Source organism: Aspergillus caelatus, assembly GCF_009193585.1.
Source record: "Aspergillus caelatus strain CBS 763.97 unplaced genomic scaffold BDV27scaffold_36, whole genome shotgun sequence".
In the NCBI taxonomy this organism is placed as follows: Eukaryota; Fungi; Ascomycota; class Eurotiomycetes; order Eurotiales; family Aspergillaceae; genus Aspergillus; species Aspergillus caelatus.
In genome coordinates, this window is record NW_022475299.1 from 75,378 (window position 1) to 98,976 (window position 23,599).

The following is a 23,599-nucleotide window of genomic DNA, read 5'->3' on the forward strand; positions in this document are numbered from 1 at the left end:
TGTTTCTTTCCCTATTCTCGTCCAACTCCTTGCAATTGCTTACCAGACGGTACCGATCTCTCGGGGTTCGGTGGCTTTTTCGGGCTAGTCCATTCAAGCAAAGATACTGCTGGACACACTCGTAGCAGATATGGCCGATCCTATCGCTCCGTGGAGAACTGCGGCGCAGGGCCATTTGACCGCCGATGCTAATGGAGATCCCAAAACAGACTACTCAAGGTGGAGATTGCTGGACGATGATGGTCGTCAGACCTGGCATTACCTCGAATCAGATGAAGAGAATGCAAAATGGCCTCAATCGGTGGCTGACAAGTACTTTTTGGGGCTCCCTACGGTACTGTTTTCCAATTGTTGTTGTTGTTGTTTCTTCGGGCGGTTTTTGGGCCTCGTGACACTGACTTCCCTACAGGGACTTCCTAAGCTGCCACCTGCGAAGACGCCACTACAGTGTGCAGAGAATGGCCTGGAATTCTTCTCTAAATTGCAACTTCCGCCAGGTAATTGGGCTTGTGAGTATGGTGGGCCGATGTTCCTGCTGCCAGGACTCCTTATCACCTACTATGTAACCAACACTCCAATTCCTCCGGAGTATGCTACTGAGATCAAGAGGTATCTTTTCGCTCGTCAGCATCCCGAAGATGGAGGCTGGGGTCTCCACATAGAGGCCCATAGCTCCGTGTTTGGTACCTGTATGAATTATGTCGCACTGCGCTTGGTTGGTGTCAGTGAAGACGACCATCGAATGATCAAGGCCCGTGGCCTCCTACATAGACTCGGTGGTGCCATTTATGGACCCCACTGGGCAAAGTTTTGGCTTAGTATCCTTGGAGTAATGGATTGGGACTGCGTCAACCCCGTTCCTCCCGAAATCTGGTCCGCACTGCCCCTTTCGTCTTTGTCTTCCCTTCACCTCCAGTCGATGATCAATTTGCTTTGAGTACTGATAATTTTACTTTAGGCTTCTCCCCGACTGGGTCCCATTTGCCCCATGGCGATGGTGGATCCATATCCGTCAGGTCTTTTTGCCTATGTCTTACTTGTGGTCTAAGAAATTCACTCATCCCCTTGATCCGCTTACCAAGCAGCTTCGAAGCGAGCTGTATACCGAGCCGTATGACTCTATCGACTTCGCAAAGCACCGTAATTCTATCCACAAGGCTGACAATTACTATCCGAAGACGTGGCTCTTGAACACGATCAACTCCCTTCTAGTCAATGTCTGGAATCCCTACCTGCGGCTTCCCGCACTCGTGCGCCGTGCTGAAGAATGGACTTGGGAATTGATTCGAATGGAAGACGAAAATACTGACTACGCAGGCCTTGGTCCTGTGAGCAACCCAATGAACATGGTTGCTTGTTACCTCCACGACGGACCTGATAGCTACTCGGTCCGTCGTCATCGAGAGCGTCTGAATGATTATATGTGGGTGAAGAATGAGGGAATGTTGATGAACGGCACCAATGGTGTTCAGGTGTGGGATACATCCTTCATCACGCAAGCTATCGTCATTGCAGGTTTCGCGGATGATCCTAAATGGCGACCCATGCTCACAAAAGCCCTGGAATTTCTTGATAATCACCAACTGCGGGAGAACGTACCAGATCAGGAGAAGTGCTACCGTCAGCACCGGAAGGGCGCATGGCCCTTCAGCAACAAAACTCAGGGCTACACAGTTAGCGACTGCACAGCCGAGGGTCTACGGTCTAGCATTCAACTTCAAGAGATACACAACTATCCTAAATTGATATCCGCACAGCGCTTAAAGGATAGCGTTGACTGCTTGCTGCTCATGCAAAATCCTTCTGGCGGTTTTACAGAGTATGAGACCACCCGTGCATCGCCAAAGGTGGAGTGGTTGAATGCCGCTGAGGTTTTCGGTGGGATTATGATTGGTTACGACTACCCTGAATGTACCACTGCCTCCGTCACTGCGTTATCTCTGTTCAGCAAGTTCTATCCCGATTACCGATCCGACGAGATCATGGCGGCGAAAGCAAAAGCTGTCAAATACATCAAACGTGTACAGAGGGCAGATGGAAGCTGGTATGGATCTTGGGGCATCTGCTTCACCTATGCTGCTATGTTTGCCTTGGAAAGTCTCGCGAGCATTGGAGAAACCTATGAAAATAGCGACCATTCCCGTCGGGGTTGCGAGTTTCTCATTTCCAAGCAGAAAAGAGATGGAGGTTGGGGTGAATCCTACCTCAGCAGCGAGCGACATGTGTACACCCAACATGAGCAATCCCAAGTATGTCAGACTGCTTGGGCATGCCTTGCCCTGATGGAGGCAGGCTACCCGGACAAGGAGCCCCTCCGCAAGGCCATGAAACTTATGATGTCTCGCCAGCAACCCAATGGGGAGTGGCTGCAGGAAGCTATCGAGGGTGTTTTTAACCAATCCTGGTGGGTAGTCTCCATCTGTGTCATAGAATTGTTAACGCTGACATGAGTCTAGTATGATTTCATATCCTAACTATAAGTTCTATTGGCCTATTCGCGCTTTGGGACTCTATAGCAGGAAGTTTGGCAATGAGGAGCTCCTGTAAAGGGGTTGAAACCGCCATACGGAGAGAAACAACCTGGCCAGATGTTTGATTACATGTACAAATAGCTTTTGATTTTCGGTTGTAATGAAAGATACCTAATAAACATTAAGCTCATGTGACTGCATGTGACTGAGAGGTGAACTCGTGCATTAAATCCGCTGACATAAGCCTCCCCCGCAGTCTCCAAAAAAGCTGGGAGAAAGAAAGCGAAAGAAAGGTGATGGAAACATCCATTGAATCATCTCTTCAACTCAGAATAGAAACTAATCTTTGTTCTTCTCTGCTATAACTTCTGACCTCTCCCCTATCTCAAGCCCCCCGCGCCCCAGTGTTAAGCTTACCCTACATACATTTAAGCTGCGGAGCTCATAGCTCCCACAAGCTAATATGAATTCCGCAACACAGGGCGACAAGGCCCTCGCGAGCTCCGACTTCCCCGGTGCTATCCGTTACTTTACACAAGCACTGGTCGAACTACCCCGTGCACCGCCATACTACCTCAAACGATCGACCGCCTACTCTCGAGTCAAACCGGCAGATGGAGGCCCCCACTCCCAAGCAGCGCTGCACGATGCGGAGATTGCTCTAACCCTTGCGCGGGAACGTGGAAAGAGGGAGTTAATCTTAGCTGCTCAGTTGAGACGTGGTGTCGCATTGTACCAGCTTGAAAGATATGGTGATGCGAGCTTTGTATTCGAGATCATCCAGGGAAAGACTGGCGCGGGTGCGAGGAACGCGGACAAATCAGAAAGGATGAAAGATGCTATGGGTATGACCGGTGGTCCTCAATCCACATCAAAGAATGGGTATGAACAGGAGCTGCCTATCTGGATACTCAAGGTCAAAAGTAAGCTTAATAAGTTGCCTGAGGGGGATAACAAGGCTGTTGTTACTATTGCGGAATACCCGAGTGGTGTCCAAGTTCCGACCGAGAAGGAGCTCAAGAATCAGTTGGATACTCTCAAATCCGGACAAATTGGGGATAGCAGCATCCAGAGTGAGCCTGTCGCAGCCAGCAAGACGGTCACAAGAGAAGCTTCGACTTCCAAGACGTCGGATGGCCAAAGTGGTGCTGCTGGAAGCACCCCTTCTGCAGCTCCTTCCACTGTCCCTCCGTCTGATAAGGTTCGGCATGAGTGGTATCAATCTAATGAGACCGTTGTTGTGACTCTCTACGTCAAAGGGGTACCCAAAGATGGAGTGGGCATGGAACTAAAAGATGAATCGGTAGGGCCATCTACAGACATTCCTTCCCTTCCACGGGTATCAATCAATAATATACTGACCATGCCAACCTACAGGTATCTCTCCAATTCCCCCTCCCATCTGGCGCTGAATTTGATTTCACCCTTGATCCTTTGTTTGCGTCGGTCGACCCATCCTCTTCCAAGGTTTCTGTCATGTCTACCAAGATTGAGCTTGTCTTAAAGAAACGTGCTCCTGGCCAGAAATGGAGTGCGCTAGAAGCCTCCGCAGTCAACGTTAAGCTTTCTGGTCGTCAGGCTGTCCCGGCCCCAACTCCTGCCGGTAGTTCTGCTCCAGCATACCCATCTTCATCCCGCAATGGCCCCAAAGATTGGGATAAGTTGGCGTCGTCGCTCACAGCAAAGAAACCCAAGCCCAAAGACAAAGGCAAGGCCAAGGACGGGGAACCAAAGGGCCCAAAAGCGGACGATGCTGGAGACGAATCGGACGGTGCCGACTCAGTTGACTCAGACTTTGGCGGTGGTGACGCCGTCGATGCGTTCTTTAAGAAACTCTACGCCAACGCAGACGAGAATACCCGTCGGGCCATGAATAAAAGTTACTTTGAAAGTCAGGGCACCTCGCTAAGCACTAATTGGTCGGAAGTAAGCAGAGGAAAGGTGGAGCCTCGTCCACCAAGCGACTGATCATAATACAATTGTGTTTGATTTGGAGTTCAGCTTGGTCTCCCTGTGTTTCAGGGTCAACTGACGATGAAAGGCACTAACGGCGCTGTGACCATTGTCGCTTCTGGCGGTGTCCTTCTTCTTTCTGTTGGGTTAGTGTTTAATTTCTTACATGAGAAGATGCCACCGAGATGAGCCCTGATAAGTAACGATCTGGTTGGATAGTTTCTTTCATTCTATGTTTTGAGAGGACAAAGTATCTGTATACACGAAGTTAAAAAGAAAACCCAAAACGCCGCCCACAACGAAGGAAATCATAGCCTGATGCGCACGACTAAGAAAGAAGAATAGTTGCCTTTTGACTCCCGACCTCCGTCCGTAACGCCACCCTTGATTTTCAGTCGAAGGAAAATAAGGACAGACAAAAGCAAGGATTAGGGAAGAAGAAAAGAAGACCAGAGGTATAACATGAGTGCTTGTAGGCGTGAACGAAATCACCCCCTCAAAGTTTCCTCGCTAGTTCCCTCAGTCTCGCCGTACCCATTATCTTGATACAAGAAGAATTGCACAAATATGACCATATCAAGGAACAGTGTTCCTAAGCTCCCGATTAACCAAGATAAGTTCACAAGTATATACCGACCATACAGGGCAGCAGCTTCGCCAGGTCGACATTGGCTGACCCTTCCTTGGGTGTACTCCCCGTTGCAGACTGGGGAGTAGGCGAGTATTGAAAGGACGTAGGTTAAGTTGCCAATACAAGCGAAGAGAAAGAATAGCAAGGATACACCATCCGTGGACTTCCGTCGGTAGTTGAGTAGTATCTGAGGCAGACGAGATCCAAGGTACAGGGCTGCACATAGGTAGCCGAATACTTGACCCAGTGTATCGAAGGAGAGAGACCCGCTATCATCCCGCTTGTCTTCGCCTTTTGATGATCCAGGGCTGACGTACCAGCCGAGTATACCGGCGGCGCAGACTAAGACGACGGCGGAGAGTTTAAATAGGACATTTTGGAGGGCGGAGAGTCTGCGCGCAGGACGAGTCTCCTTCGCTGAAGTTTCAACAAAAGGTGTCACAGGAGAAAGGTGTGTTCCATCTACGTTAGGATGGAGGATATCCCTGAAGGAGGTTGCTGAGTGTCTCCTGTGGTTTTGATGGTGTGGGAAGGACTGTTGACCGGATGGCCCTGACGTTGGGTATCCGTTTCCCGTGTTCTCTTGAGAATGCGCCTGATACGAATGATCATTGGCCTTTGCGGATAGTAGAGCTGTTCGCTCTGATACCTTTCCAGGAAATGAAGACTGGTCTTCGGCATCTGATTCCTGCGCGCGCGAGCTCGGTGGTGACGGTTCATCTCTCAGGGTGAATCCTCGATAGTAGAAGCACTGGCCTAACAAGACGATATCGGCGAGTGTGTAATACACAGCCAGAATGATCATCGTCGGCAGAACGCCTTGCAAGACAGCCCCGAGGATATTGAATACATCGCCCGCTAACCAGACAACAAGAAAGAGAAGTGAGAGGCCATCTGCTGAGCCACGACGGAAATTCTCTATGATCTGGGGGGAAAATACAACAACCCAACACGCAATGGATATGGATCTAATCAACATTAGTTGGTCATCTTGTACACCTCCTCATCCAGACACATACCCACAAATACCGCTGAGAGCGTCTAGATCTATATTGCCAACTGGAGGGTGAAACATATCTAACACAAGTAGAGTGACGAATTGGGTGGTCCACCCAGTCCGATACTAGGCTACTGATGGCAAAGAATGACAAAAAATCTCAAAATTTATCATGGATTCCACAATTCTGTTAGGGTGAAAAAGAGGACTTGAGAACGATGACGCTCGAAGACTCTGTTCGGCGATCACGTGGTTACAAATCCGGGGTATTCTTAGACTGCACAGACCACTTTCACAATGAGGCAATCGAAACTGCCTTCCACGAGCTAAACCCTGTTGATAGAACATTCTATATGATATTATGCTCGTTGAGATGCAGCTCAGCAAGCATGAAGACATATATGCATAATAACTGTCGCCTTCCGCAGCATGCCATGAAGACAAACCCTTATCAGGTGGTCCTGTGCAGTAGTTAGGGTATAACTTGGATGAGTCAGCTACTATCAATGACGGCATTTGCGAACAGTAGCCAATCCAATAGAAATACTGACATTGTCCCAACGGTGCCCCATGGACACCTATAATTAGTTGAGCAACTAACGGCAGTCTCTCTCAAACATACGCAACTTTTTTTTCCTTCCATCAGCTTCTGCCAATTATGCGGCTTCAATGACGACTCCGCCGATCAGAATCCCCTTCACCGGCCCGCTGCCTCCACCAGTAATTGTACCGCAATCAGCCCGCACTGTTTCAGGAGCTATTGATGCTCTGTTGTCGTTTTTGACTGCCCCTCCGTCACCCTACCTTCGCGGAGTTGATGTCGGAAGGTATTCTCAGACTGTTCTCTTAACTGGTGCGGGAATTTCGGTGGCGTCCGGCTTGTCCGATTATCGAGGAGAGAATGGCACATACGTCACAAACAAAACATATCGGCCAATATATTTTCATGAATTTCTGAGACAACATGAGTTCCGCAAGAGGTACTGGGCTAGGAGCTTTGTCGGCTGGCCAGGCCTTGTGAAAGCAAAGCCTAACTCAACGCATTGGGCTATTAGGGACCTCGGCGCAAAGGGATATCTCAGCTCCGTAGTGACACAGAATGTCGACTCTTTCCATCCAATAGCTCATTCGAAACTACCAACCATCGAACTTCATGGCTACTTAAGGTCGGTTGTCTGTACCAGCTGTCAAAATCAATTTCCCCGAGACGAATTTCAGAAGTCCCTCGAAAAGGTTAATCCGGCCTGGGCAGAGTTTTTGGCCAAGATGGTTGACACCGGGGCTCTTAACACAGATAATCCTGAGGAGCAGCGACGGAAAGGCCTTAAGCTTAACCCAGATGGAGATGTGGATTTAGCCGAGGCACCTTACTCTACGTTCCGATACCCGTCTTGTCCTACATGTCTAGAGAAACCTCCTCGTCTCCGAGATGGCACGCCGGCTAGGGTAGAGGTAGAAAGCGATGGTGCATGGCTACCATCTTCGACTGCTGGAGTTCTGAAGCCTGCGGTCATTATGTTCGGAGAAAATATTCACCCAGCAGTGAGGACGGCTGCAGAGGAGGCAATTGATGACGCAGGAAGGCTTCTCATTCTTGGAAGCAGTCTTGCCACTTTTTCAGCATGGAGGTTAGTTGAACGAGCTTATAAAAGGGGTATGCCTATAGGCATAATCAATATCGGGGGGATCCGAAACGAGTCGGTACTCTTTGGGAAGATGGAGCCGGATGCCCCTCATATTCGTTGCAGTCTCAACTCCGATCTAATTTTGCCCCCTGTTGCCGCACAGCTTCCCTCACTTGTCCATGCGTGAAAAGGCTCTGTCCGGATGTATTGGGGAATTTCCTCCCTGATGATAGAACTGTATAGAACAGAGAGTTTTGTGAGAATATTCCCTTTTTTTTTTTGGAGGGGGAGTCGAACATCCCAGTCATCGCTATTGTTTGACACGTGTATACGTACGACTTTTCCAATGATGATGTAGAAGATAAGAGGATTCGTAATTGCTACCTATATACTAGTAGTTCATAGGGTACGTACACACTAATACTATCAGTATACCTTATTTCGTACGGAGTACTAAGATTGCAATAGGGATGTATGTATGTATATATGTGCCGTATCTTACATAGCCGCCCAAGCAACTGGTCGTCGGGTTACAGCATAACAAGTGTAATGTGATCTCGTACGGTACGGTAACCACCGATCTTTGCACCCTTTGGCCTTGTGGTTATCCGCCGCGGGGCTCAAAAACAAGGCTCCAATTAATTGGAACAAGGGGATCACGGACATGGACAATCACAGCAGCTTAAGAATCCAGAGGAATCCTCACCCACAACAACAACAACAACAACAACAACACCACCCTACATCTACTTATCTGGGCATTGTATCGACGCTGGTGTCTCCAAAATCTTTTCTTTTCAACCATCAACGCCCGAAACCCCTGCCGCCAAAATCCCCAACTTCGCACCCTGCCGCGTCGTCGACAATGGACAAAGCGCAGCAGCCTAGCTCTTTTCAACAGCTCGAAAAGGTGCGCGCTTCTTTCATTCTTCATATATTCAATCCGTGGAGGAAAATGTGTGACTAATCTGCCTCTAGCTTGGAGAAGGAACGTATGCCACTGTACGTTGACCCTGGCGTTACACCACTCTGACCTTTTCTGCGCAACCGTATCGCCCGGTATCAAGTTTCGTGCTTTTGCTCATACAGACGGTCGCAGGTATTCAAGGGCCGAAATCGTCAGACTGGCGAGCTAGTGGCTTTGAAGGAAATTCATCTCGATTCCGAGGAGGGGACACCATCAACGGCCATTCGGGAGATATCATTGATGAAGGAGCTCAAGCATGAGAGCATTGTTTCGCTTTACGACGTCATCCATACCGAAAACAAGCTGATGCTCGTTTTTGAATATATGGACAAGGATTTGAAGAAGTACATGGACACCAGAGGCGAACGGGGACAATTAGATCAGGCGACGATCAAGTCATTCATGCACCAGCTCCTCAAGGGTATCGCGTTCTGTCACGAGAATCGAGTCCTCCACCGCGACTTGAAACCCCAGAATCTCTTGATTAACAAAAAGGGGCAACTCAAACTAGGAGACTTCGGCCTTGCGCGGGCTTTTGGCATTCCCGTCAATACATTTTCGAACGAAGTAGTGACCCTATGGTACCGCGCCCCCGATGTCCTCCTCGGCAGCAGGACGTATAATACAAGTATTGACATTTGGTCTGCTGGGTGTATCATGGCGGAATTGTACACTGGCCGTCCACTGTTCCCAGGCACCACTAATGAGGATCAGTTGCAGAAGATCTTCCGTCTCATGGGAACGCCGTCGGAGCGCTCGTGGCCCGGTATCTCTCAATTGCCAGAATACAAGCCCAATTTCCACGTCTATGCGACACAAGATTTAGGCCTCATATTGCCCCAAATTGATCCTCTCGGGCTCGATTTGCTAAACAGGATGCTCCAACTACGACCCGAGATGCGGGTTAGTGCTCACGACGCACTGCAGCACCCGTGGTTCCACGATCTGCCTCAAATGCAGGCACAGCTGCTGCAGCAACAGCAACAGCAACAGCAAATGTCCGGATACGGAGGGATGGTTGCTTCCCAGCAGGCGTATTAATGAAACAGGGGACTCATCGTTTTGTTTCCGCTTCTTTCCTCTCTTTTCCCTTTTTCTTTTTACACTTATCATTTGTTGACAGAAATGACGAGACGACGGGTCTCTGTTAGATTGGGAGGGAGCATGGCGTTATACCTGAGAACAAATTTCGCACTAAATACTTATTCTGGTTTGTTTATCCGGCTGTACAGTTCGTTGCATGGCCACGCACAGCGCTCTACACCACCATATTCCGAATAGAATGTCATGTTCGTATTTTTCCATTATTAGGATGTCTATGCGGCATGGCATATGAATCGCGGTTTTTGACCAAAACCCTACTATTCTTATTGAAATGAAAGACCGGGCCGATTAATGAAGGCTCAGCTACGTAAACCGTGGCCTTTTTTTTTTTTTTTTTTTCGCGGTTCACCATGATCATAATCGGTTTCCTGACTTCTCTCAAGGACGATTGTCTATTGGGCAAAGGCTGGAGTCGGCGAGGGTATATTTCGAGCCATACTTGATACACATGTCCCTTTGTTTTTGCAACAACCGTGGATCATACGCCCACCGCTAGCTGTGCAAATCCCAAACTAAATAACGATTGTTCTTTGTTTCGTGTGGATCACAGGGGGTTTGTGGCGTTTATTTGCCCATACCTTTTTCTTTTACTGTCGGACTTGGCCTGGTACTTTCACACGGAGTTGCCCTTTCTCTATAAATATTATTTGCTGCACTAAGGCAGACATAGCTTATTAGAGACCAGTTAGAGCCATGGTCACTTCCTGCCACTGGCATGGAGATCTAGGAGGAGGCGTATGGAGAGTGGAAATAAATGGGGATCTGTCGGGAATTGAAGGTCGGACCAACTTTGAGTGATGTCACGCAAGGGAGTCTCCTAGGGGAGTATAAAGATATATAGGTGGATATGTTCAATATGCCTGTGTTCTTTCTATGGACACTTAATGCTTCTGAAAAACAGGACCACTAAAGACTGCCAAGCATGAGCCGGGAGCAATTGCCTTTTGATCCGTTGACCGTGCCTTTGGTTGGGACCATTCTGGACATACCCTTAAAGTTACTTCCACCAACGGTAGAATCACGACTTTTGACTAGGTGTTGGTAGTAGTAGTAGTAGTAGTAGTAGTAGTAGTAGTAGTAGTAGTAGTATTAGTATCCTACAAAAAGCGTGTGACCAGTTATCATTACTCTATAGAGTACTCTTTATTGAAGTTTCTTTCTTTCTTTTTTTTTTCAGTTATTTCTTGATATCTTGATTTATTCATATATGTATGTATGTGGGTATGGATATACTTCTCCTTTCTCGTTCAAGGACTGGGGTGTGATAGAGCGAAAAGTTAGAAATGGAGGGGATTTTCTTTTCTTTTCTTTTTTTTCCTCCTTCTATTTTTTGTTTTCTCTCCCCTCATCATACATAAACTACTATGGTAATCGCACCCTTTTTCGGAACAAACTTTACCAGCGTCCAAGACCCAAAGATCCCCTTCATTCCCACCCCACAAATGAGCGTTCGTATAGTAAACACTCATGTGGAGGCGAGAGGACGATTGTGGTTCCATCTACTCCGTACCCCAACTCATGAAAGGTTGACCCTCTGATCCCTTTGTCTGGCCATGGGCAATTTCTCCATATACTTTCATGTCGTCATGTTTTAAAGAGGACTGTGCCCATAAATGATACTCTTGTGCGATGTACCTCCGATACACGTCAGATCTTTACTCCCACTTGGGCGTCCTCGCCCGCAGAGCTGGTCTTGTTCTTCCTGATTGATTTGCTATATTGCCCCCTCGAGTGATAGATGACAAGGGGCTTTGTTCGTCCCTACGTATATTATATCAGATTTTGCTTCTGTATCGCTTTCTGGATTGTGGTTTCTGCGCGTGATACCCAAATACCAATTTTGTATTCGTTTTTGCTTTCGGGTTCAGCATGGTCTTTTCGCAATGTCTCTGTCGCAACAACAACTATACGCCATCTCAGTAACTGAACGGGTTTGCTCGGCCATCTCTTTAACCGGCACCGCCATCATTGTCGTCTCGTTCCTCGGTTCGAGTGCTTTTCGCAAGCCCATCAACCGGCTGGTGTTTTACGCCTCCTGGGGCAATTTAATGACCAACATCGCTACCGTCATCTCCCAGTCAGGCATTCACATGGGGCTCAGCAGCCCCCTGTGTCAGTTCCAGGCCTTCTTGATCCAATGGTTAGTTCATAGAAGCCGAGAGACAAAACGGTGGTTCACTTGCCAAACTACTGATTCCGTGACCAGGTTCATGCCCGCCGATGCCCTATGGACTTTTGCCATGGCTTGTAATGTCTACTTAACATTCTTTTACAAATACAACTCCGAACAACTACGACGGCTAGAGTGGAAATATCTCCTCTTCTGCTACGGGTTACCTCTCATCCCCTCCGTCGCGTATTTCTTCATTAAGACCAAGGCCCGGGGCAAGGTCTACGGTTATGCGGTGGTAAGTGACCGAACCTAGTGAGATAGACTAGTTCTCACACATAGCTGTAGCTCTGGTGTTGGGTTTCGCAGACCTGGGACTGGCTACGTATCGCGGTCTTCTACGGTCCAGTTTGGTTCTTTATTGTTTTGACGTTGGCCATCTATATCCGCACGGGTGGTGTCATCTGGGAAAGGCGACGCCAACTGCGGCAGCTTGACAACCTCGACTCGGCGGATTCCTATCCTAGGTATGAAGGCGAGCCGACTGCTGAACACTATGAGGGGTTCGAGATGCGCGATACCGAACGCGCCCTCGAGCCTACCTACACTAGGGCAACAACAGAAATCCGCGTGACCAGTGAAATTACACGCTCTCAACAAGGGAACTACCCAACTGCCGAAGAATTGCGTAACCCCGTCTCCCCATTCTACAACCCGTATTCTGTCACCATCGAGGGCGGCTTCATGAGCAGGCAGTCCAGTGGCCTCCCATTAAAAGCAATAAAACATTCTCATTCAGAGTCGTGGTCCCGCCGCGGCGCAATGTCCGACACAAGTACGGCGGCTTGGGCTTATACCAAGTATGCGATGCTCTTCTTCATTGCCTTAATTGTCACGTGGGTTCGTAATTACCATGGTCAACTCTAGGTAAAATTATGGCTAATAGTCCTTAGGTTCCCTCGACGGTCAACCGGGCATATTCACTTGCCTATCCTAACTCATACAACTTTGCCCTGAACTATGCATCGAGCTTTGTTCTTCCGCTCCAGGGATTTTGGAACAGTATTATTTATATGTCCATCTCCTGGCCGGCTTTCAAGGCGGTTTATCGGGATATCAGGAGAGGGAGTCTAGTGAGAGACCCTGGATGTAGAAACCGAGAAGAATATGAAGGACATGTCGGACAGACTTACAGTTCGAACGACAGTGTTCGACGTCTGACTCGCTAGTTCCAATAGTGTTTGGCTCGGCGGTATATAGTTATTCAAAGATCATGGAGTGAACAGGGCACATGGAACCGATGGATATCAGGTAGATGAAGTGACTGTAAAGTAATATGTGCATGTACATAGACAGTGCAAATCCCAGCATTAACACCAGCGTCTAATGAAATAATATAAAGACAGCTATCCCTTTCCAACGAACTACCGGCACTCATGGATGCTGTTCATCTTGCTGAGCGAAGAGAAATAGAAAGTTTGGACTAGTTATTTTAATCATACCTACTCCATAAACGGGTGATCTCTCGGGCCCACTGCGGACCTAAGCCTATCATGTGACCGACGCGTTTCCTTCTAGACATCGGCCTATACCTTTCAAACCATACTTATCAACACAACACGATCACGTACGCCGGACAAAAGACATAACAGAAAAGGAGGATATATTGGGTTAAACTGAATCAAGGAAAAAAAATAAAGGAAATGGCCGAAGACAGCAGCAACCATCTCAATCCCTCCAGACAAGACGCTTCGCCCTCTCCGCCCCCACCAGTGCCAGTCCCTCTAACACCCGGCCCGCGCGCTACCGTCCTACAGAAGACATTCAACCAGGCATTGTTGCGTACGTTGCGAGCAAATTCGTATGCCAACTTCTCCGGGTGCTTTCCCACCCCTGCGAAACATGTTCCGGCTAGTCTAGAGTCGGTATGGAGGCAGCTGAATGCGAAACTGGAAGAAAGTGCAAGGGCTGAGTTCGAAGATATTATACACGAGAGAGATGCGATAAGGCAGTTGAATGAGTTGGATAGATTGATGGGGGAGGCGAGACATAGGAGAGACCGTGGACAGGGACACGGGGATGTTGCGTATGGCTTCCCTTTTCCTTCGTCTTCGTTTTCTTACTCTCTTTCTTTCTTTCTTTTTACTTTTTCTTCGTTTCTTTGCCTTGGAGGGGAGCCTTCTTTCCATCAACCTTGACGATTTATCATGGTACCAACTTTTAGCTAATATCTCTTTTAGGCCCCATACCTTGACTCCGGAGGAACTATATCGCGCACGTCTTGCTCCGCATTTGCAGGAAGCCCAAACAACGTTGAATGCGAACATAGAGTTTACCCAGAGCGAAAACGTGGCGTTATCTCAGCGGGTCCAGTCTCAGAGGTCAGAGATTGAGAATCTACTGTCAAACCTTGAGTCTGTGGTTGCAGACTTGGAGGGCGCTGCGACCGCTGCTACGCAGTTTAGTGCGGAGCACAATCTTCGCAAGGAGGCTTTACAGATGGAAGAAGAAGTTAAAGCTAGATCGGATATATGATTGGTGGCTAAATACTTGTTGCCTACGACGCGCAGAACGTCACCATGCGCGAACGAGCTGCCTTACTGACCTGATAAGTGGGGCAGATTTACGACAGCAGTGCTTCCATATCCCCGGGGCTTAGCCACCCGTCATCCACCACATCTTCCGCAACGATCATAAGCTCCTTAAATGCGGTGGCTTTGAGCTGTTGCAATTTGTCTTTCTGGCCTTCTAAAGCGGCTGCCAAGGCTTCCTTGCACGTTCCATCACGTTCTTCGTCTGCATTCCCGTCCCTGCGTGCGAGAGCTGCAGCGCCTCGATAGTATGTTTGAGCGTTCCGGAGGAGAATAGTGGCATTTTGTTGAGCCATGGTGTATTCCCACGGAGGCATGCCAAGTCTCCACCTATTCATCTCTACGTCTCCTCGTGCAACATGAATTTTGGGCAGATTATCTGCATCAGGAAGTTTGGAAGCCTTCGTCAAAGCATCCAAAGCAACCGATAGCGATTGCCAACGCAACATTAGTGACTTCGTAAACACCTCATGGTCATTCGAGGGAGGCAAATCCGTAACGGCTGTGTTGAACGACGTGAGCGCATCTGCTTTGCTACAGAGGCCTTCGGGGTCCGCAGAGAGGTTTAGATCAGGACCAAAGACATGTGTGATTTCTGTTTGATAAGTTTCAACCTCGATTCGCCCACTTCGGTACAACACCTCGTTCAGAGCACAGGTAAATTTGGCACGGGCCAAAGATGCCTCGTAGTGTCTGCTAGAACCCTCAACGTATGCAGAGATCTTCTCTTGGAGCAAGTCTGCAGAGGATTCTTCAACCCAACCAAGGCCGACCCCAGGATTAAAGGTAAGCAAGTTGCAGAGAGTTGTGAGCGTCTCCAACTGTGCCACCGCTGTGTCAACGAGGGTATCCTTGGTCACTGGCTCAATAACAGCAGCCCATTGCTCTTGTTGATCAGAAGGCTTCGACTCGCCTGCATCCTCTGCGCCTTCCTGCATAGTTTGCTCTTGCATTTCTTCTTCGCGCGGGCCCACATTTCCAGACTCCATCAATTTGATCTGTTCCTGCATTTCAGTATATCGCATCTCTTGAATAATGAGACAACGTTGGAAGAGCTCTATTGCCTCCTGCAGGTATTTGACAGCCCGGCAAAGCTGTGCGTCAGACGGATGTTTGGTATCCGTGACTACCTCAGCAAGGCTTGTGAGCACTTGAGCAGTGTTGAAAAGAGCATCCGCATTGTCTTGATCTAGATTGAGGGCCTCCCTGTGGGACTGTAGTGTTATGTTCAAAATATCTGCTAGTGGAGCAGGCAGCTGTGCAGCCAACTTGGGGTGCTGGGTGATTTCATATTGAACTCTTGCTCTATTTGACGGTAAGCTTATGTTGCTGATTGCAATGGCGTGCCCACTTATGCATCTAACTGTGAGGATAGAGCTGTCTGCTTACATACTTGTTGTATGCCAAGTCAAATGCATGAGGATACTTTTTCAGGCCGTCATCATAAGTTGCGATGGCACGCATAAAAAAGCGCATAGATTTTGCTGCGTCACCAGCCCGCCATTTTTCGCCAGCCTCTTCCTGTTCGACGCCAACTGCACTAGTTTAGCTATGGCTACATCGATAGTGGATTTAACAGTCTCTGTTCGTCAAGTACATAGTAGGACAGTGATGCAAGTCTGGGTTCCAGATAGACTCACCAGCTAAGAACTCATCTGCAGTCTCGGGAGCCTGTCAAAAGTGAGCAAGCGCATGGGTAAAGGGAATCCCTTGAATGCGGCACCTGCTGTGTGGTTTTCCTTTTGTTCTTGGCTTTGGAGTCTTTCAGAAGAGACTTTGGCTTCGGCATTTTACACCGGACAACTAATCTTTATTGTTGTAAAATAAATATCGATCTTGGGAGGGGTTACTGAACTTAAAATTAGAAAGTCCCGTAAATACTTGTAGTTCCTGTGTGTTTTTATCGTGACCAAGGGTTCGTGGGAGAGAATCGGGTGATCCAAGAGCCAAGACCGCTTTCTACACCGCTTATCGTTGTCGCTTGCTTGGAGGTCATCTAGTGTAATGTAATCAATATACAACGTAGTTATAGTTAACTAATAGTGCCAAAAATCCATGAAGTCATGGCGGGGGCGAACTCCACGCTGTTTGGTTCTTGAAGCTAACCTTAGCCTTGATCTCAAGTTGAAACTATTTAGTTTGGTCTGTAATACGCAGTAATCTATTATGGGAATTGTTATTTGGATGAGACGCTAATTGTTGTGGCTTTCATGTATTCTGCCGAAAGCGGTAGGAAAGGCGGTATGGCGGCCGCTTATCGGCTGCTTAGATAGATGAATGAACAAAACAACTTCCTCTACAATACTCTCGGTGCTTTTAGGCACAACACTAATCCAAAATAGGCAATAGTTACAGCATGTAATTGTAATACTAAATATATACTCTCTTCTCCTTTTCAAGATATATATAGATATTTTTATTTCAAACTAATTTTTTAATATAATAAAGCTCTTATATAGAATACTGTAGATATCTTAGAATAACCTTTATATGTGTTCTAATATTGTATAAAAGAACCCAGGAACCCTTCTTTTCTTCATATAATTTTGTGTACTATATAATTCTGCCTTAACAGAAAAAGTTAAAAAGGTCTTAGACTCAGAAAATAGACAAATATTGAGTATTACTATTACACTGCATATTTTTGGCCTATTTTAGTTTAGCGTCTCGTCCAAATAACACATCCCTCTATTTAGTATGGGTATCTTATCGAAGTGGATATATTTCATTACATGGACATATTGTACGGAGTACTGTGTACTCGTATATATACCGTCCTAGATACATTCAGACTACTAACGATGGAAAGATAGGAAAAAAAAAAAAAAAGGGGGGGGAGAGAGAGAGAGAGAGAGGAAGAATAAATACTATTTCTATGACAGCTATCCTGTTCTGCCCTCCACTTGAGACTTGAAGGCCAAGATGCTCAGCTTCCAGTTTCTACAGGTAGTCGAGCTAACGCGGGTGCAACAGAGGTCAACCCGCGTGGCTGCCAAGAGCCTCTGCACGTGGCAGTCTGATCATATATATCTATGTAGCTGTTGAAAGAACGTGGATCTTCTGCTTCAGATGCTACGTGAATCAAAGAACGCATGAAAACAAAGAAGAGAAAAAGAAAGCTCTCTCAATTCAAAGATTCTCCCCTTAGTCAGCAAACGGACTGTGGTATCTCACTTTGTCCTCTTTACTGTTAACCCACACAGACAGACAGAAAAAAGGGCCCCTCTGACTTCGCTGAAGTCACCTTTTCCAACACACGAAAGGACGAACAGCATTTTCAGCATGTTCATTGCAGTATCAAAATGATTATTGCTATAACTTAATATATGGTCAGTTTGATGGAGTATTTTAGTTACGGACGAATCCTTCATGTATTTAACCGTCACCCCTACACATCATGGCTACGTCAATAGATCGTTGGCTTTGAGTTATCAAAGCAAGATTCAATTTTGTATCTTGCTTTGTCGTAGAACAGTATCGAGGGAAAAGGAGGCAAAAAAAATAAAAATAAAAATAAAAATAAAAGGAAACTGGTCAAAGGCCAACGATTCCCGCGTGGCCAAGTTTAATCTTTTTGAGGGTCGCAGAGAGAGAGACCCACATTGTCATCCGTTGCCTTCGGCTCTCCTGAATCTTCTCCTGCATGTCACTTGGTCTACGTACGGGTCTCCTTGGCCTCAGCGACAAGCCCTCTCTCTCCTCTATCTGCTTATTTTTCTCATTTTAATACTTTCCCAGACCTTTCGTCCAGTTCTAGGTCGCCCCGCGATATATTCTATATTCTATTAGGGGTCAGAGTCTTACTCGGAATTTTCAGGTATGTTTTTAACTTGACTTGCCAGTCTTGCCGCTTGCCCCATACTTTCTGTGCAGTCTAATTTATTCCCTCCTACTATCATTTACCCCTTATCCATCATAGTAATATCTTCTATTTATCGTGTTCGCGTTAACCCGAGATAAATTTCTCTGCAATGTATTAACCTCGGCAGGCTGCTACCTGGGTAGTTCAACACTTGTCTGCCTACTCTCGATTCTCAACCACAACCACTCATTGCTTTCGGCCGTCGGCCTCCAAGGACCATTACCACAGTGCCAATACTACCATGGCTAGGCATCACTCGCTTGACTCTGAGAGACCGATCATGGCCCCTTCTGTAGGTTCACCGGTTAATATTCCATCTGTGCCGGACCAGATTCTCTGACCATGGGCCTAGAACCGAGCGTCGAAAAGATTTTCGGCCGTAAGCGGAAACCCTTCGATTGCTTCGTCAGGCACCATTGGAAGCCTACCAAGCGGCGATCCTCGTTTGGCCGAATTCCATCACTTGCGCGACGGGCTGGAGCGCCTGGAGAACAAACCTCTCCAGAAGCAACGCTTTGTCCCCACTCCCGAAAAAAGCGATAACTTGAGCAAGCTAGCCCTGAGTGCGAAGGTGGAACGAGCTCTTGACCGGAGAATGACTGGTCAGGATGCTGTCATGCGCAAGCCAGTTTTGAACGAGAAGGCCGCTGTTGAGTCTACGAACTCGTAGACGATCTGTGGTCTATCTGATAAGTTTCGTATAGAGGCCTTGAGTTGATACTTATTTTTGGTCCTTAATTCTTTCTCTTTTCTTTTCTTTTTTTTCTACGAGCACCTGTTTCCCTGAATAATCTCCTGCTTGCCTATATTGCATGTTCCGCGGCTTTCTTTGGTGAACCTTGTGAATGAATTTCTGTACCTACTATACGTCTTCGTTGATGAGAAGCTTGCCCTCTCATGTCCATCATACCCCTCTTCCAAGCCAGTTATTTATTTCCGATGTTAAGTTTTTTTTTTTTTTTTTTTTTTCAACATCTAGTGTGACCTTCTGATTGAGTTTTCGTCGCTGATAAGTGCAACTACTTTCTTAGAAGTGTCAATAGACCTTCATGCTCGACTATAGTTCTTCGTTGGTAAGAGCCAGTGATCGTTTCGATAGAAGCAGTTTCAGCATGCCTCAGTGGACGGTTACAAATTCCGATCTGGTCCCTTAAGATTCCCATACATTTGAACGTAGGAGCTGGAATTCTACTTTGTATTGGCTGCTATACTGACGGGTGATTCACCCAGTATTCGGTGATGTAAACGGAATGCCACCGATGGAGATCCACTCGCGGGTTAGGCAGGCGGTAAGGGAAGGAAATGGGCCGCTAAGAGGCGCCGCACTGCAACCGACCTTTCAAGTCTAAGTCAACTCATTTTGCAAACTGCTAAGCATCCCGTCGACTTTCCCTCTCTTTTCCTCTTTCCTACTCCAGCTGTTAGCTACCTACCTACCGCTTTCTTATCCCATTCTCCTTTCGACTATTTGCCATTCATCAGATTTTTCCTGTTGATCACCTTCTCTCCATCAATCTTCAACGTATTCAGTTCCTTTCGACTATCTCCTCTCTTGCCCTCCTTCGCAAATTTGACTTGATTGGAAATCGCACAAGAATCTTCCTCTATTTTCCTTTTGCACTACTACGACGCAGACGCTTTTAACGCAGACATTCTTCTTTTCTTCATCTTATTGCATCTATTAGGGTCTATTGATTTTCTTTCTAGCATTGTGAGAATTGATCCTCCCCACCTTTTCTCCTGCGATACACTTGGTCTTCAATTACTGACTGACATGGGGGTTTAGTCAAAGCGAACAAGGAAAAGTCACTAGATTTCTTAGCCTCCACTTTTCATCATATAGAGGCTCATTGCTCATATACCTCTACTTCTACCTTCTCACGACATCCTAGACCATCTCGGCTTTTATCCCCAACCCGACCTTCAACTCTTTCTTCGATAACACAATGGCCGATACTCAAGCCCCCGTTAACGGCAATTACCCTGTACCCCACGCCTATCATGACTCTTACAACCATGCCCATGCTGTTGCCAACAATGCCTCGAATTTCCAGCCAGCGCAATCCACCACTCCCACCAATGCCCCTCCTAGTGAGCAAAAAAATGCGATCTCTAAGGACGAGGTCGGCTGGTATTTTGTTGAGCAATACTATACCAATATGAGCCGTAGTCCAGACAAGTTGCATCTTTTCTACTCTCGGCGCTCGCAGTTGGTCTTTGGAACTGAAGCAGAGTCGGTTCCTGTTGCTGTGGGCCAGAAGGTGAGTCCACTCTCTTCGCTCCTAGGAAATTTTTTTTTTTTTCCAATGAGCTTCATCATTGATTTTTTACCCTCCCCTAGGCTATCAATGAGAAAATCAAACAGCTTGATTTTCAAGACTGCAAGGTCCGCGTTTTGAACGTCGATTCTCAGGCTTCATTTGACAACATCTTGATCTCAGTCATCGGTGAGATCTCTAATAAGTCCGAGCCATCTCGCAAGTTTATCCAGACCTTCGTTCTTGCTGAGCAACCTAATGGATACTATGTTCTCAATGATATCTTCAGATACTTGGTTGATGAGGAGGATATCGTGAATGAGGAGCCCGCTCCCGCTGCGCCTGCCGAGCCTGCCGCACAGCCGGCTACCGATGAGCCCGCACAGCCTGAGACTGAGAGTGCCCCGACTGTGGAGGCCCAGGAGGCCAACGAAGTCTCAGTTGCCAAGGTGGATGAGAAGCTTGAAAAGGCGGAAGAAAAGGCCGAGGAAGAGCAGCCAGAGGAACCTGCACCTCAGGTCAATGGAACTGAGACCCAGAGCAGCGAGGATGTTCAGGAACCTGCCGCCTTGGCTGAATCTGAGGCGTCCAAGACGGAAAAGCCCGCCACACCGGAGCCTACGCCTGCCCCAACAACACAGAAGGAAAATACCGCTCCGGCCAAAGAGCCTGCTGTACCCGCCAGAGCCGTACCAAAGACCTGGGCCAACATTGCCTCCAAGTCCGGCGCTACTGCTCCTGTTGTGCCTGCAATTCCCGTTGCTCCCGTTAAGCCCGCTCCTGCTACCAACTCCGCCCAATCGGTCCCTGCTCCTGCTGCTGCGGCTGCCACACCCACTCCTGCTACTGAGAGCACTCCTAGCCAGCCTCCTTCCAATGATGGGTCTGGCTGGCAGACTGCCGGTCACGACCATAAGAAGACCCAGCCTCGTGCGGGTGATGACCAAAACGTTATGGCCTATATCAAGAACGTCACTGATAAGGTCGATGCAAACTTGCTCAAGCAGACTTTGTCCCGCTTTGGAAAGCTCAAGCACTTCGATGTGAGCCGTCAGAAGGTAGGTTCCTCCATGAAGACGTAATTGCTTGGAAAGAAACTAATTGTCATCAGAACTGTGCTTTTGTTGAGTTCGCTGACCCTGCCGGCTACGCCGCTGCTGTTGCTGCCAACCCGCACCAGATCGGAACTGAGCAGATCTCCGTAGAGGAACGCCGTTCTCGTACTAGCGCCTACGGGGGAAATACCAATTACGGCGCCAGTCGTGGTGGCTCTGGCCGTGGTCGTGGCGACCGTGCCGGCAGTCAGGGCCGTGGTGGCTTCCAGCGTGATAGTCGTGGTGGCTTCGCTCCCCGTGGTCGTGGCGGTAGCGGCAACGTCAACGCCAAAGCCCGCAACCAAGCTCAGGCTGCTTAGAGCAGATCACTTCTTCTCCTTTCTTTAAACCGGAGAGGCAAAAAAAAAAGAATAGTGAAGAAAAGAAACTACTGGAATCAGGATGAAGATTATTTACCGCAAGCAGTCTTTTCTTCTTGACCTGTCACTTCCTCTTCTTTCTTTCTCCTTGCCCCACCCGCCCCTCTCCTGTTGGTCATTCGACTCTTAGTCCTTCATCCTGGCCCGCAACAGCATACAGGTTCAGATGCTTATGGTGACCCAGGACATGTATTACTCCCTCTTATTGATAATGACATGTGTTATGTGACCCATTCATCTGTCACACTGCATATTAGCGGTTGGAAAAGTTGTTCTTTCATATTTCGTCAACAGGGCTTTTCCTTATTGGTCGGTGCTTCCATGACTTTTTGTTTCCATGAATGTGTTGTCATGACCTATTTAACTATTTCTTGCTTCTAGCATAGCGAGCTAAATGCCCGTATTGTTCTCTTATGGTCTTATTTCTATTTTGTTTTACGGTTGTTTCAATCTAACTTCTTTTCTTTATGTCTCTCTCCTTCCAGACATGCTTCGTCTCATTTAAAACTGTAAACTGGGTGGTGGCCGCTGTTTTGTCTTTTACTTTGATATACATGTTTGATACACGTCCTATTCATGGGGAACTCCACGGTATGGGTGGCGAATGACTGTTTCCCTCTACAGGCACAGTGGCTCTTACTGAGTTACACCTGATCCAATTCATCCTGCAAGCAAGGAGGGAAGGAATGGCTGCCTGCTTTTTAGTTACACATGTATTATGAATTGTCCGGGATTATCTGAAAATGAATGCAAACCGTTCGTCTCAGCTCCGCTCCCTTGTGATTCTATATGTATGGACTGTCTCCCACTTCTCTGGCAGAATACACAAATGGCATTCATTGGTAGAAGGTCAGTGCACATGGCAGGAGGGCTTTGGCTGGATTGATTCATGTGATCTAGATAAACAACGTTTGTTAGCCAGGTCCCAGCTTAAGTGAAGACTGGAGTTGAATGTCTGTATGTAATATGTGTATTGCAAGAGCTCAAGACATTGGACCGACGACCACATCAAAGATAAGTGGGCCAGAAGATCAGACAGGGAGGTACGAGTTATGTACATTGTATGTACCTAGAATTTGGTACTTAGGAGATCAATAGCTCCTAGAAAGTTCCATCGTGGCAGAGAAATGGGGACATCGGGATGGTATTGTCTGTACTGTACTTGAATGTAAGGTACTGTACGGAAAATCCCCATTCCGCCGACAACAAATGGTGGAGCGGAAAGTTCTAGATTAGTAGCCTGAGGCACAACGAAAGTGAATTAGATCGGAAATCAGCTTTGGAGGGGGAGGGGCAACAAAAGGAAGGGGTGGAAGAGCAGGAAATGATCGGTTAAAGATGAGGCCAAAAGAAAATTAAAAAATGTAAAAAAGGGCCCCAATTGAATGAACTAAATTTTCCTTTTATTCTGAACTTTTTTTTTTAAATTTTTTTTTTCTGTTTGAGAACCATGGATTCAATCCAGGCTGTGGTCTTGTATCTGGTATCGAGTAGAAGAGACTGGAAGATCCCCGTCGAGACAAGGCGGAGAGAGCGTGGAAGTTGCTGGATCGCCG

At 47.4% G+C, this 23,599-nt stretch overlaps 10 protein-coding genes across 10 annotated transcripts; 8 read left to right on the forward strand and 2 right to left on the reverse strand.

Annotated features, from left to right (window-relative positions):
- Positions 1–130: 130 nt before the first annotated feature.
- On the forward strand, positions 131–4,439 carry BDV27DRAFT_142810 (terpenoid cyclases/protein prenyltransferase alpha-alpha toroid; the record flags this gene model as incomplete). The annotated part of the gene is made up of 5 exons (XM_032070009.1): positions 131–334; positions 410–873; positions 959–2,249; positions 2,953–3,774; positions 3,849–4,439. The coding sequence occupies 5 exons, from the start codon at positions 131–133 to the stop codon at positions 4,437–4,439; spliced, it is 3,372 nt and encodes a 1,123-aa protein (XP_031930494.1).
- A 236-nt stretch (positions 4,440–4,675) lies between these two features.
- On the reverse strand, positions 4,676–6,273 carry BDV27DRAFT_72923 (PQ-loop repeat-containing protein). Its single transcript, XM_032077430.1, has 2 exons — positions 6,075–6,273; positions 4,676–6,023 (listed from the first exon to the last, which is right to left on the reverse strand). The coding sequence occupies exons 1-2, from the start codon at positions 6,128–6,130 to the stop codon at positions 4,913–4,915; spliced, it is 1,167 nt and encodes a 388-aa protein (XP_031930495.1). The 5' UTR covers positions 6,131–6,273; the 3' UTR covers positions 4,676–4,912.
- A 158-nt stretch (positions 6,274–6,431) lies between these two features.
- BDV27DRAFT_123866 (putative SIR2 family histone deacetylase) lies at positions 6,432–7,987 on the forward strand. The gene has a single exon (XM_032065957.1). The coding sequence runs from the start codon at positions 6,722–6,724 to the stop codon at positions 7,862–7,864; it is 1,143 nt and encodes a 380-aa protein (XP_031930496.1). The 5' UTR covers positions 6,432–6,721; the 3' UTR covers positions 7,865–7,987.
- A 354-nt stretch (positions 7,988–8,341) lies between these two features.
- BDV27DRAFT_142813 (cyclin-dependent serine/threonine-protein kinase phoA) lies at positions 8,342–9,685 on the forward strand (the record flags this gene model as incomplete). Its single annotated transcript, XM_032070010.1, has 3 exons — positions 8,342–8,587; positions 8,656–8,679; positions 8,777–9,685. 3 exons carry the CDS (start codon positions 8,342–8,344, stop codon positions 9,683–9,685), a joined length of 1,179 nt encoding a protein of 392 aa, XP_031930497.1.
- Positions 9,686–11,137: 1,452 nt separating this feature from the next.
- On the forward strand, positions 11,138–13,329 carry BDV27DRAFT_123868 (putative cAMP receptor-like protein). The gene is made up of 4 exons (XM_032065958.1): positions 11,138–11,888; positions 11,955–12,156; positions 12,207–12,758; positions 12,812–13,329. Exons 1-4 carry the CDS (start codon positions 11,632–11,634, stop codon positions 13,085–13,087), a joined length of 1,287 nt encoding a protein of 428 aa, XP_031930498.1. The 5' UTR covers positions 11,138–11,631; the 3' UTR covers positions 13,088–13,329.
- A 162-nt stretch (positions 13,330–13,491) lies between these two features.
- Positions 13,492–14,437, forward strand: BDV27DRAFT_72966 (PMF1/NNF1 family protein). The gene is made up of 2 exons (XM_032077433.1): positions 13,492–13,944; positions 14,099–14,437. The coding sequence occupies exons 1-2, from the start codon at positions 13,562–13,564 to the stop codon at positions 14,391–14,393; spliced, it is 678 nt and encodes a 225-aa protein (XP_031930499.1). The 5' UTR covers positions 13,492–13,561; the 3' UTR covers positions 14,394–14,437.
- On the reverse strand, positions 14,269–16,500 carry BDV27DRAFT_72960 (uncharacterized protein). The gene is made up of 4 exons (XM_032077432.1): positions 16,173–16,500; positions 16,090–16,120; positions 15,843–15,984; positions 14,269–15,754 (listed from the first exon to the last, which is right to left on the reverse strand). Exons 1-4 carry the CDS (start codon positions 16,236–16,238, stop codon positions 14,482–14,484), a joined length of 1,512 nt encoding a protein of 503 aa, XP_031930500.1. The 5' UTR covers positions 16,239–16,500; the 3' UTR covers positions 14,269–14,481.
- Positions 16,501–17,974: 1,474 nt separating this feature from the next.
- BDV27DRAFT_123882 (uncharacterized protein) lies at positions 17,975–19,289 on the forward strand. Its single transcript, XM_032065959.1, has 3 exons — positions 17,975–18,266; positions 18,439–18,603; positions 18,664–19,289. The coding sequence occupies exons 2-3, from the start codon at positions 18,553–18,555 to the stop codon at positions 18,979–18,981; spliced, it is 369 nt and encodes a 122-aa protein (XP_031930501.1). The 5' UTR covers positions 17,975–18,266; positions 18,439–18,552; the 3' UTR covers positions 18,982–19,289.
- BDV27DRAFT_73003 (uncharacterized protein) lies at positions 18,032–18,465 on the forward strand. Its single transcript, XM_032077435.1, has 3 exons — positions 18,032–18,108; positions 18,188–18,388; positions 18,439–18,465. Exons 1-2 carry the CDS (start codon positions 18,093–18,095, stop codon positions 18,325–18,327), a joined length of 156 nt encoding a protein of 51 aa, XP_031930502.1. The 5' UTR covers positions 18,032–18,092; the 3' UTR covers positions 18,328–18,388; positions 18,439–18,465.
- Positions 19,290–19,547: 258 nt separating the features above from the next.
- On the forward strand, positions 19,548–22,121 carry BDV27DRAFT_72998 (NTF2 and RRM domain protein). The gene is made up of 4 exons (XM_032077434.1): positions 19,548–20,022; positions 20,098–20,572; positions 20,653–21,627; positions 21,681–22,121. The coding sequence occupies exons 2-4, from the start codon at positions 20,258–20,260 to the stop codon at positions 21,981–21,983; spliced, it is 1,593 nt and encodes a 530-aa protein (XP_031930503.1). The 5' UTR covers positions 19,548–20,022; positions 20,098–20,257; the 3' UTR covers positions 21,984–22,121.
- Positions 22,122–23,599: the final 1,478 nt, after the last annotated feature.

Bases quoted from the DNA above. Each gene is read 5' to 3' on its own strand.
- BDV27DRAFT_72966 (XM_032077433.1), top strand. From the start codon at position 13,562: ATGGCCGAAGACAGCAGCAACCATCTCAATCCCTCCAGACAAGACGCT. The intron at 13,945-14,098 runs GTATGGCTTCCC...TATCTCTTTTAG, and splicing joins CAGGGACACGGGGATGTTGC to GCCCCATACCTTGACTCCGG.
- BDV27DRAFT_72923 (XM_032077430.1), bottom strand. From the start codon at position 6,130: ATGTTTCACCCTCCAGTTGGCAATATAGATCTAGACGCTCTCAGCGGT. The intron at 6,024-6,074 runs GTATGTGTCTGG...AATGTTGATTAG, and splicing joins GCTCTCAGCGGTATTTGTGG to ATCCATATCCATTGCGTGTT.
- BDV27DRAFT_72998 (XM_032077434.1), top strand. From the start codon at position 20,258: ATGGCCGATACTCAAGCCCCCGTTAACGGCAATTACCCTGTACCCCAC. The intron at 20,573-20,652 runs GTGAGTCCACTC...ACCCTCCCCTAG, and splicing joins CTGTTGCTGTGGGCCAGAAG to GCTATCAATGAGAAAATCAA. The intron at 21,628-21,680 runs GTAGGTTCCTCC...AATTGTCATCAG, and splicing joins TCGATGTGAGCCGTCAGAAG to AACTGTGCTTTTGTTGAGTT.
- BDV27DRAFT_72960 (XM_032077432.1), bottom strand. From the start codon at position 16,238: ATGCCGAAGCCAAAGTCTCTTCTGAAAGACTCCAAAGCCAAGAACAAA. The intron at 16,121-16,172 runs GTGCCGCATTCA...CACTTTTGACAG, and splicing joins AAAGGAAAACCACACAGCAG to GCTCCCGAGACTGCAGATGA. The intron at 15,755-15,842 runs GTATGTAAGCAG...ACCGTCAAATAG, and splicing joins TTTGACTTGGCATACAACAA to AGCAAGAGTTCAATATGAAA.
- BDV27DRAFT_123882 (XM_032065959.1), top strand. From the start codon at position 18,553: ATGGCTAGGCATCACTCGCTTGACTCTGAGAGACCGATCATGGCCCCT. The intron at 18,604-18,663 runs GTAGGTTCACCG...CCATGGGCCTAG, and splicing joins GACCGATCATGGCCCCTTCT to AACCGAGCGTCGAAAAGATT.
- BDV27DRAFT_123868 (XM_032065958.1), top strand. From the start codon at position 11,632: ATGTCTCTGTCGCAACAACAACTATACGCCATCTCAGTAACTGAACGG. The intron at 11,889-11,954 runs GTTAGTTCATAG...TTCCGTGACCAG, and splicing joins CAGGCCTTCTTGATCCAATG to GTTCATGCCCGCCGATGCCC. The intron at 12,759-12,811 runs GTTCGTAATTAC...AATAGTCCTTAG, and splicing joins TTGCCTTAATTGTCACGTGG to GTTCCCTCGACGGTCAACCG.
- BDV27DRAFT_123866 (XM_032065957.1), top strand. From the start codon at position 6,722: ATGACGACTCCGCCGATCAGAATCCCCTTCACCGGCCCGCTGCCTCCA.